The sequence below is a fragment of the Mastigoproctus giganteus genome, chromosome 7, assembly GCF_048544385.1.
Source record: "Mastigoproctus giganteus isolate SK-2022 chromosome 7, ASM4854438v1, whole genome shotgun sequence".
NCBI lineage: Eukaryota > Metazoa > Arthropoda > Arachnida > Uropygi > Thelyphonidae > Mastigoproctus > Mastigoproctus giganteus.
In genome coordinates, this window is record NC_143581.1 from 127,743,532 (window position 1) to 127,756,017 (window position 12,486).

The following is a 12,486-nucleotide window of genomic DNA, read 5'->3' on the forward strand; positions in this document are numbered from 1 at the left end:
GCACCCATTATTTTTTATGGTACCATTAATAGGATTTAACCCAAATGAAAATTTCAAAAGTTAGCGGGTTAAGTGTTAAAAATAACGGAATTTGAGCATTCGGCTAGCGGGAAGTACTGTATTATTACGAGTTGGCAACACTACAGTCTGTACTTTGCAGAGAAGCAGTCTGTGCACTCTATCGGCGCGCGGTTTCGGAGTTACCGCTATGTGGCTTTTTGAAGTAGCATTCGATTTCTGGTGCCACAAGGTAGTAACATCACTAATATTTTATACCAGTAATAATATCAGTAATACTACTCTGTGCTGCGAGTAATTGAACAAGTGATCACTCTATGTGAACGGGATTATCGAACAGTATAACAGTGAACAATGATGAAGAGGGTAACCACTTCATTCTTGACTACACATCTATAATGATGGGCTCCAAGTTAAAATTTGACACTTGAGCCCACTTTAGTTTAAATTTTGCATCCTGTTGAAATGTTTTCGGGAAGTATTGAGGTTTGATTGTTCGTTTATGCGAAGGAGTGAAAATGATTGTTTTTTTATTGCTGTTTACTACTTTGCTTTTGCAAACATATGGAAAAGTCAATACATCAGTGCATGCACCATCATGTTTGTTTTTAGATCCTTTTCATAGCTCAATATCGGATACTTTAGATGGTAAGATTTCTTGGGCACATTTTATGATTAACAATAGTTAATATTTAATATTCACTAGTATTACATACACATCTTTCATAATTTTAAACATTTTAAAAGGTTTTTTTTTTTCCCATTTTAATATTTTCCCTCAATTTAATTTCTGTGCTTTATACAGCACATCATCAATTAGAACGCTGGTAATTATTATTATCAACAGTAGGGCAAGACACCAAAAATAATAATAAAATCACTTACACACATACACCCAACCATTGTTCCATACCTCTGTGATCTTAGTTCATCTATAATAGTTTTGCTCACATTTCTTGGCCTCTTCTCCTCAAGTTTTTCCCACCTTCATATCTTTCATCAATCCTCACTTTGCAATACATGTCCAGTCTAGTTTCTCTTCTGTCTCCCGATTATAGCATTACTAGAGGCATATGATGCAAGAAAGCAAGCTTATATAGCAACAGTCAAAAAAAAAAAAAAAAAAAAACTTTGCATTTCACCAATCCATTCACTCCAAATACTTGTTTAGTTCTGCCTTGAACTAATTTAAGTTGTCAACCTTATTCCTATATGACAGATGGAAGTTTGTTCCAAATATCAACCACCTGCTGGCTAAATGCAAATTTCTGCACATCTATTCTACAATTGTCTTTCCTCAATTGGAATTCATGTTCCCTCAGGTGAGTAAACTGAGCAAGAGGAAGAATCCCATCAGCATTGAGCTTGCTCCAACCATTCAAGGCCTTATACATCTCAATTAGATCACCTTGCAAGCAGTAGCGCTGCATTCCTATGTGCCGCCAGTAAGCAAAATAAAACTTTGCACCCTAAATGTTGAATACTGATAAGCATTAACTAATCAGAAAACAATATCAAACAAAATTTTGGCACCCTCATGAACTGCCACCCTAAGCGACGCTTACCTTGCCTACTCACTCGTGGTGGCCCTGTTTGCAGGTGCCTAGTCTCCAGATGCTGCAATTTGCAGAACTTAAGCCTTTCTTGGTAACAGCAACCCTTTGTTCCATTCACCAATCTCGTTGCCCTTTGTACTCATTCTAGCAGCTCTACATCCTTCCTAAAATGAGGCCTCCAGACCTGTATGCAGAACTCAAGGTGTGGCCTGACCATTGCCTTATACAAGGGAACAATCACCTCCTTATCCCTGCTAGCAAAATTGCTGTATACCATGATCTGCTCTTGCAGCCTGTCTACCTACTCAGAATACTTCATATCTGACTGAACAATTAACCCCAGATCCTTTTCATTCTCCACTACCCTGAGTCTAATGCCACATAGTTGGTACATTACTCTCGGGTTACTGCTACTCATATGCAGTACTTTACATTTGTCAATGTTAAACTTCAGTTGCCACCTCTCAGCCCATCCGCTCAACTTTACTAGATCCTGTTGCAGTAGTGTACTGGCATTACTGTCATTAACAACCCTGCCAACCTTTGTTGTCTGCAAACTTGGATATTAACCTTGCTATACCTTCATCAATATAATTCATAAATATAGGAAACAACAAGGGGGCCCAACACCGAACCCGGAGGAGTCGACTAATAACATTAGTCCACAAAGAGCAGTATCCATTGACCACTCTCTGTCTTCTTCCACTCAACCATCCTCTTATCCATCGCAGCAACATGCCCTTAACACTATGCTGCTCCCATTTAGTCTTGTGCAACAGCATAAAAAGCTTTCCTAAAATCAAAGTATATGATATTGAAATTATTTTTTGCATCCATCCTTTGTGACCACATCAGCGTATCCTATCAAATTTGTCAGACAAGACTTCTCCTTAACAAACCCATGCCATGTCTGAACTATAAGTGAAGTTTTGTCTAGATGATCCTGCAGTGCTTCTTTAACCAGCGACTCCATTATTTTTCCTGCAACAGAGGTTAAACTAACAAGCCTGTAATTACCCATGTCACCCTTTGTGAATTGGAGACACATTTGCACATCTCCAGTCCATAGGGACCTCCCCTGAGGAAGTTTTCATAATTATGGCTAAGGGTTTTCTGGCTCATTTAATATAAATGGATAAATTCACTATCAATGGATAAATAAATGGATAAAAAGGAATTTATCCATTTATATGAGCCAGAAGTAAGGTTGAAGTTGAATGAGCCAGAAGTAAGGTTGAAGTTGATCAGTTATTACAAAATCATTTAGCTCCGTGCTAGAGTTTGTTAAGCTTCTGGCCTCCACTTCCCTAAGACTTCCTCATGTGCAAATGCAGATGCCAATTACTCATTCAGTTTGTCAGCTTCCTCAGCAGGGTCATCAACAATCAAACCATCGATATCAAGTAGACCAATCTGATTCATCCCCTTCCTTCTAGAGTTTATAAGTAAAGAAGTCTTTGGTTATTAACTCGTAATCTGCCTTTGCTTGCTTAACCTCCTCTATGACTTGAAAATTTATATGTATTCCATGCATTTTTCTTTCCTGCCACAGGGGCGCCTCCGTAGCCAGGTGGGAAGGAGCAGCAGTGCGTAACACACGCTTCTTGATTAGACCGGGGTTCGAGCCCGTCACCACCAAATACGGAGGATGCGGAAAGGTCATTCAGGGAATAACCACCGCATATCCCGGAGCAATATGGCCTTAGTTGCTAATGCTCCTAAAAACCAAATAACCAACCTTTCCTGCCACAGGTGTTATTAGTTCGTCTGCCATCCAAACCCTGAACACTATTTCTTAGCTGGGACAAAAAAACCTAGTAGCTTCCAAGATTACTTCCTTGAATGCTTCCCATTTAGAATTTGCTGTTGGTAACATCATCAGTAGGTCCCACTGTACAGAATTTGAAAGTTGTCTGAGACCACTGTAGTCACTTTTATGAAAGCAAAAACCCTTCCCTTTATTCCTGCTAAAAATTAAAGCTGGTCTGCCCTACAATATCAGGGTCCAAAGAAATTTGGACCCTGATATTGTAGGGCAGACCAGCTTTTTTTGGCTCTTTAACTTTAACCTCGGACCCATGTTTGCTCCTGAAATCCCTAGTTATAAGCATTTTCACTGAGTATATTATGTAATTGAATCAGTAGCATGAACTGTTCAACTGGTTTAGCAGTTGAATAAGTATGAATGCTTATAGTAGCCAGTAGATTACCAGACTAGAATTAATGGACACCACTGGTAATCTTAATCTACTGGCTGGTGAAAAAGGACAGACTTGCTAAAGTAAAAGTCAAAATTAAAAATCATTCAGCGCTTACTTCATATAAGTTCTTTTATGTTAACAGAACTTATTTTTCTTATTTTAATAAGAAAAAAAAATCATCAAAAATACATTCAGTTTATGTTTTTCTAAAAGATGAAGTTATTTACAACAAACTTTCAGTCTCAAGAAAAGTTAACTTGTATAATTGGGTGGGATTGTGAGCTGGATGGGGCTTTGGGACCTTGTGTTACAGGTCGTGTGGTACTGAGGTTTCCCCCCCCCCACAACTCTGTGTCATGACTTTGATGTAATTCACACTCTATAAAAGCCAGATAGTATGTGGGTTGGATTGGGTTATGTTGTTCATCTGGCCACTTAGTCTAGGGGTCCATGGAACACCACTGACCGTAGTTTCTGTTTTGGGTATGGAGCTGGTCCAGAAAGAAGGGACTCAGCAGGGCGAATCCCTGGCATTGCCTGAGTTTACCAAGGAGGGCCCAAAAAAAAAAATTTTGGAGGATAGGTGAAGAGTAAGAGGTTTACTCTTACTCTTCACCTATAGGAATACTTTCCAACATGAATTTAGAATGGGGGATAGAGGGGATAGCCCTGCAGAGGCAACCTCCATGGGGGGGGGGAGTTTTACAAATAGCGAAAAGTATTTAGGGTGGTAGAGTCCAGGCAGAGGTTTGGATAATGAGTTGGGGAGGGAGATGGGCAATACCCTGTGATTGAAAAAGGTGGAATTAAAGTTATAGGGACAGAGTTCCTTATGTAGGTGTTTGATTGCCATCTCACAACTTGTGGGGTATAGTGTTTCTTGTCAAAATGGCACTGGGATTCCTCCTAACTTTGTGTACAATACTCTGTGTCGCAGTAGAAACTCTGTGAATGCCAGAGATAGTGCGGGCCTTGGTTTGCATAGTGTGGTGTTGGGTTGGGTTAGCATTAGCATTAGTAGAGGCATATGATGCAAGAAAGCAAGCTTATTCAGCATCAGGCAAAAAAAAAAAAAAAAAAACACACCACTCCCATTTCACCCCTCTGTTCGTTCGAAATACCTGTCCAGTTGAGCCTTAAATTTGTTTAGGCTATCAACTTCAACAACAAGTGGCGGAAGTCACTTGTTGTTGAAGTTGAGAACTGAGGGGGGCAGTTGCCCTCTGAATCACAGTCTATTAAAATGCACTGTTTGCTTGATGTTTGCGGAGCAGTCGGGTATGGGACATGATACTGCCAAGGGGGATGTCTTTGTGTGTGCACGATGTAAGGAGTGCAAGGAAATCAGGCGACAACTCAGCGTTGTTATGGGCCTTTATGAGACCTTAAAGGACAGGGTGGATGCCCTCGAAGGAAATAAATTGAGGGGCCCATCAAGCTCTCAGCTGCCCACATCAACGCCAGAGCTTGCACTTGGTCATCAGGCAACACAGGGGCAGCCCCCTAGGCAGAATGCGCTGGTCCCACAGGAACTAGTAGTTATTGGTGACTCTATTGTCAGGGAAACGGGGAACATACTTTGTAAAAAGGATAGGTGGAATAGGACCAGGGTATGTCTGCCAGGGGCAAAGGTTGATGACGTTGTAGAGCGGATATCATCTTTTAAGAGCACAAAGGGTGATATAGTTGTACACGTTGGCACTAATGATATTAAGAGTAGGAGACCGGCGGAATTACTTAGCAAGTACAGGTCACTGTTGAAAAAAAGCCGTGAATTAGGGTTGAACTTGAAAGTGTCTGCAATTCTGCCCAGACACGATAGGAGGGAGTATATGATGAGAGCCTTGTCGATCAATTCGGCCCTGGAGGGATTGTGCAAGGCTCAAGGGGTAGAATTTTTTTCAGCCTGGACTGTACTTGTTAACAGGAGAGATTGCTTCTACAGGGATGGGATACACTTAAATAGAAAGGGTGCAAGAATTTTTGCTGATGCTGTCGAGGCAGTGTTAGGTGGGTCGGAAAACTGCTAGTTGGGGGGGATACAAGGACTAATAGATTAACAGTAGCCACTGGCAGAGGTGGAAGTGATTCTTGCACTGCTTCTATTCAAATGAGCAGAAGTCTGAAAAACAAGATGCAGGATATTTCAGAGACTGCTGGTAGTCATTGCGTTACAAGTAAACACATGGGTTGTGTTAGGGTAGCTAAGAATAGAAACAGGTGCATGTATACCTGCGTGTACACCAATGCTAGGAGCTTGGTAAATAAATTTGATGAATTTGAGGTATTGCTCAAAACATCAAAGGCAGATATTGTTGGGATATCAGAGACGTGGTGTCACACAGATATAAGTAATGCGGAACTGGAATTTGGAGAATACAATGTATATAGAAAGGATAGACAGGACAGGAGGGGAGGAGGGGTTATGCTATTAATTAAGAAACACATAAAGTCAAAGGAAGTGAAGCCAGTTGACATCGATGGACAGGGCAGTGTCGAGTCAGTTTGGTGTGACATAAGCATAGGGAAATCAAAATTGAGAGTAGGAGTGTGCTATAGGCCTAATGACTGATGAGTATAATAATATATTGTACAGGGAAATAGAGTGGGCCAGTAAATCAGAGAGTCTTATAATGGGGGATTTTAATTTCCCAGATATTGACTGGAATTTGTGGGTTGGTCACTCGCACACTAGCAAGGCTTTTGTGGATTTATTGGATGATTGTTTTCTACATCAGCATGTTCGTGAGGCAACAAGAGGGAGCAATACTCTTGATCTGATTATCAGTAGTGATTCTTCATGCATTAAGAACCTGCAGATAAATGAACCACTAGGTGGCAGTGATCACAGTGTGTTGAAGTGGGATTTACTCAAGGAGGTAACTACCATCAGAGGTAAAGGGAAGGGTTTTTGTTTTCGTAAAGGCGACTATGATGGTCTGAGACAGTATTTAAATTCTATACAGTGGGACCAACTGATGATGTTACCAACAGCAAACTCAAAATGGGAAGCATTCAAGGAACTAATCTTGGTGGCTACCAGGCTTTACATACCAACTAAGAAATATTGTTCAAGGTTTAGGCCTAAATGGTTGTCAGATGGACTAATGAGACATGTGGCAGAGAAGAAAAATGCATGGGATACATACAAATTAATGGGTGACATGGAAGCCTATGATAGATATAAGTTGGTCTGTAACCAAGTCACAAAGGAGATTAGGCAGGCAAGGGCAGACTACGAAAAATCCTTGGCAAAGGATGCAAAGAAAAACAGAAAGGAGTTCTTTACATACTTGAACTCGAGAAGGAAAGGGATGAATCAGATTGGTCCACTGGATATTGATGGTTCAACAGTTGAGGATCCTGCTCAGGTGGCTAACAATCTAAACGAGTATTTTGCATCTACATTCACGCATGAGGAGTTATTCAGGAAGGAGAATGATGTAGGTAAAGTAAACATTGGCAGTGAGCTGGATGATTTTGTAATAACTGAGAGGAAAGTGGAGGAGAGATTGTTGAGGATAAACATAAAAAAGGCACCTGGGGTGGATGGGATCTATCCAGTTATATTAAAGGAGGCAGCAAAGGAAGTATGCAAACCCCTAGCCATAATTATGAGAGCTTCTTTGGACTCAGGGGAGGTACCCATAGACTGGAGATGTGCAAATGTAACCCCAATTCACAAAGGAGGATCAAAGGCTGACACAAGTAATTATAGACCTGTTAGTTTAACTTCTGTTCCAGGTAAATTAATGGAGGCACTGGTTAAAGAAGCACTGCAGGATCATCTAGACAAGAATTCAGTTATAGCTCAGACGCAGCATGGTTTTGTTAAGGGCAGGTCTTGCCTGACCAATTTGATTGGATACTATGATGTAGTCACAAAAGAACTGGATGCAGGGAATAACTTTGATATTATATATTTGGATCTTAGAAAGGCTTTTGATACTGTTGCACATGGAAGACTGCTGCACAAATTGGAGCAGTGTGGCATTGGAGGCAAATTGCTGCTATGGATAAGGGGATGGTTGAGTGGCAGAAGACAGAGAGTGGTAATCAATGGACACTGCTCAACGTGGACTAATGTTATTAGTGGAGTTCCTCAGGGTTCAGTGTTGGGTCCATTGTTGTTTTCGGTGTTTATGAATGATATTGATGATGGGATATCAAGTTTAATGTCTAAGTTTGCAGATGATACAAAGGTTGGCAGGGTCGTTAAGGACACTACTGACGCTATGCTGCTGCAACAGGATCTGGAAAGGTTGAACAGATGGGCTGAGAGGTGGCAAATGAAGTTTAACATTGACAAATGTAAAGTACTACATATGGGAAACAGTAACCCCAGAGCAATGTATCAACTCTGCGGTACTACACTGACAGTGGTGGAGAATGAAAAGGACCTGGGGGTAATTGTGCAGGCAGATATGAAGTTCTCTGAGCAGTGCAGACGAGCTGCAAGAGTAGCTCATGGTGTCTTGTCAATGATATACAGGAATTTTTCTAGCAGGGATAAGGAGGTGATTATTCCCTTGTATAAGGCAATGGTTAGGCCACATCTTGAGTACTGTATACAGGTCTGGAGGCCTCATTTCAAGAAGGATGTAGAGCTGCTGGAACGGGTACAGAGAAGGGCAACAAGATTAGTAAATGGAACAAAGGGTTGCTCTTACGAAGAAAGGCTTAAGTTTTGCAAATTACAGAGTCTGGAGACTAGGCACCGGCGAGGTGATCTGATAGAGGTATATAAGGCTTTGAATGGTTTGATCATGCTCAATGCCAATGGGATTCTTCATCTTTCTCAGAATAATCACCTCAGAGGGCATAAATTCAAATTGAGAAAGGACGGATGTCGGATAGATGTGCGGAAATTTGCCTTTGGCCAGCGGGTGGTTGGTTGGTGGAACCGACTTCCATCACTTGTTGTTGAAGTTGATAGCCTAAACAAATTTAAAGCTCAACTGGACAGGTATTTCGAACGAACGGAGGGGTGAAATGGGAGAGGGTTTTTTTTTTTTTTTTTTTGGCTGATGCTGAATAAGCTTGCTTTCTTGCATCATATGCCTCTACTAATGCTAATGCTAAGTCGGTTCCACCAACCAACTGGTCGCTGGCCAAAGGCAAATTTCCGCACATCTATCCAACATCCGTCCTTCCTCAATTTGAATTTATGCCCTCTGAGGTGATTATTTTGAGCAAGATGAAGAATCCCATTGGCATTGAGCATGCTCAAACCATTCAAAGCCTTATACACCTCTATCAGATCACCTTGCAATTTGCAAAACTTAAGCCTTTCTTCGTAAGAGCAACTCTTTGTTCCATTCACTAATTTTGTTGCCCTTCTCTGTACCCATTCCAGCAGCTCTACATCCTTCTTGAAATGAGGCCTCCAGACCTGTATACAGTACTCAAGATGTGGCCTAACCATTGCCTTATACAAGGGAATAATCACCTCCTTATCCCTGCTAGAAAAATTCCTGTATATCATTGACAAGACACCATGAGCTACTCTTGCAGCTCGTCTGCACTGCTCAGAGAACCTCATATGTGCCTGCACAATTACCCCCAGGTCCTTTTCATTCTCCACCACTGTCAGTGTAGTACCGCAGAGTTGATATGTTGCTCTGGGGTTACTGTTTCCCATATGTAGTACTTTACATTTGTCAATGTTAAACTTCATTTGCCACCTCTCAGCCCATCTGTTCAACCTTTCCAGATCCTGTTGCAGCAGCATAGCGTCAGTAGTGTCCTTAACAACCCTGCCAACCTTTGTATCATCCGCAAACTTGGACATTAAACTTGATATTCCATCATCAATATCATTCATAAACACTGAAAACAACGGACCCAACACTGAACCCTGAGGAACTCCACTAATAACATTAGTCCACGTTGAGCAGTGTCCATTGATTACCACTCTGTCTTCTGCTACTCAACCATCCCCTTATCCATAGCAGCAATTTGCCTCCAATGCTTCACTGCTCCAATTTGTGCAGCAGTCTTCCATGTGCAACAGTATCAAAAGCCTTTCTAAGATCCAAATATATAATATCAAAGTTATTCCCTGCATCCAGTTCTTTTGTGACTACATCATAGTATCCAATCAAATTGGTCAGGCAAAACCTGCCCTTAACAAAACCATGCTGCGTCTGAGCTATAACTGAATTCTTGTCTAGATGATCCTGCAGTGCTTCTTTAACCAGTGCCTCCATTAATTTACCTGGAACAGAAGTTAAACTAACAGGTCTATAATTACTTGTGTCAGCCTTTGATCCTCCTTTGTGAATTGGGGTTACATTTGCACATCTCCAGTCTATGGGTACCTCCCCTGAGTCCAAAGAAGCTCTCATAATTATGGCTGGGGTTTGCTTACTTCCTTTGCTGCCTCCTTTAATATAACTGGATAGATCCCATCCACCCCAGGTGCCTTTTTTATGTTTATCCTCAACAATCTCTCCTCCACTTTCCTCTCAGTTATTACAAAATCATCCAGCTCACTGCCAATGTTTACTTTACCTACATCATTCTCCTTCCTGAATAACTCCTCATGCGTGAATGTAGATGCAAAATACTCGTTTAGATTGTTAGCCACCTGAGCAGGATCCTCAACTGTTGAACCATCAATATCCAGTGGACCAATCTGATTCATCCCTTTCCTTCTCGAGTCCAAGTATGTAAAGAACTCCTTTCTGTTTTTCTTTGCATCCTTTGCCAAGGATTTTTCGTAGTCTGCCCTTGCCTGCCTAATCTCCTTTGTGACTTGGTTACAGACCAACTTATATCTATCATAGGCTTCCATGTCACCCATTAATTTGTATGTATCCCATGCATTTTTCTTCTCTGCCACATGTCTCATTAGTCCACCTGACAACCATTTAGGCCTAAACCTTGAACAATATTTCTTAGTTGGTATGTAAAGCCTGGTAGCCACCAAGATTAGTTCCTTGAATGCTTCCCATTTTGAGTTTGCTGTTGGTAACATCATCAGTTGGTCCCACTGTATAGAATTTAAATACTGTCTCAGACCATCATAGTCGCCTTTACGAAAACAAAAACCCTTCCCTTTACCTCTGATGGTAGTTACCTCCTTGAGTAAATCCCACTTCAACACACTGTGATCACTGCCACCTAGTGGTTCATTTATCTGCAGATTCTTAATGCATGAAGAATCACTACTGATAATCAGATCAAGAGTATTGCTCCCTCTTGTTGCCTCACGAACATGCTGATGTAGAAAACAATCATCCAATAAATCCACAAAAGCCTTGCTAGTGTGCGAGTGACCAATCCACAAATTCCATTCAATATCTGGGAAATTAAAATCCCCCATCATAAGGCTCTCTGATTTACTGGCCCACTCTATTTTCCTGTACAATATCTTATTATACTCATCAGAGTCATTAGGCCAAAGCACACTCCTACTCTCAATTTTGATTTCCCTATGCTTATGTCACACCAAACTGACTCGACACTGCCCTGCCCATCGATGTCGACTGGCTTCACTTCCTTGGACTTTATGTGTTTATTAACTAATAGCATAACTCCTCCTCCCCTCCTGTCCTGTCTATCCTTTCTATACACATTGTATTCCCCAAATTCCAGTTCCGCATTCCTTATATCTGTGTGACACCACGTCTCTGATATCCCAACAATATCTGCCTTTGATGTTTTGAGCAATACCTCAAATTCATCAAATTTATTTACCAAACTCCTAGCATTGGTGTACACGCAGGTATACATGCACCTGTTTCTATTCTTAGCTACCCTAACACAACCCATGTGTTTACTTGTACCGCAATGACTCCCAGCAGTCTCTGAAATATCCTGCATCTTGTTTTTCAGGCTTCTGCTCATTTCAATAGAAGCAGTGCAAGAATCACTTCCACCTCTGCCAGTGGCTACTGTTAATCTATTAGTCCTTGTGTCCCCCCAACTAGCAGTTTTCCGACCCACCTAACACTGCCTCGACAGCATCAGCAAAAATTCTTGCACCCTTTCTATTTAAGTGTATCCCATCCCTGTAGAAGCAATCTCTCCTGTTAACAAGTACAGTCCAGGCTGAAGAAAATTCTACCCCTTGAGCCTTGCACAATCCCTCCAGGTTGGGTTGGTCCTCTGGCATTTAGCTGTGTGGGACCCCACATTGCCTGTCCCCCACCATAAAGAGGCAGCTAGGTATGGTAGGGAGCAGATAGACACTGGCTGGGACAAACCCTGGACTGCATCTGAGCTTGTGAGGGCATTTCCTCCCCTCCAAAAAAGATGTGAGCTTTTGTTGGAGAAAGGGCATGGGGAGACAGTTTTAAGGAGGGGAGGAACAGATGAAGATAAAGGAGGTGGATGACACGAAGACTATCCACCTGGAAATAGGAAGTTAAAGGGAGGAGCCCATCCTCCACAGGGAGGGGAGGGGGAGAACTGTCAAGCAGAAAAAAGGTTTGTGGTGGTAGGGTCCACCAGGCAAAAAAGTTGGTATGGGAGAAGGGTTTGGGAGGGGAAAAGTCTTAGGGCCTGGTCACCCTATGGGGTGAGGCTCTCGCAGTGTGGGCAGTGCTACTCTGGTAATTCCATGCTATCCAGACCATTTGAAGCCGGTGCAGCTAGCTTATCCCAGAAAGAGCGGATCATGCAGCCAAACAACCAGAAACCACCACTTCGCAGAATTTTCAAGTTCCATATACAGATTACAAATACATTATCCGTAAAGCATGTTA

The 12,486-nt window shown here is 41.7% G+C and overlaps 1 protein-coding gene across 1 annotated transcript in view; it reads left to right on the top strand.

Annotated features, from left to right (window-relative positions):
* The first annotated feature begins 180 nt into the window (after positions 1-180).
* Positions 181-12,486, top strand: part of LOC150083189 (glypican-6-like) — a 303,750-nt gene continuing 291,444 nt past the window's right edge. Inside the window, exon 1 of the mRNA XM_090378424.1 lies at positions 181-666. Coding sequence (XP_090234550.1) covers positions 537-666 — 130 coding nt within the window. The 5' untranslated portion in view covers positions 181-536. The remainder of the gene's footprint in view (positions 667-12,486) is intronic.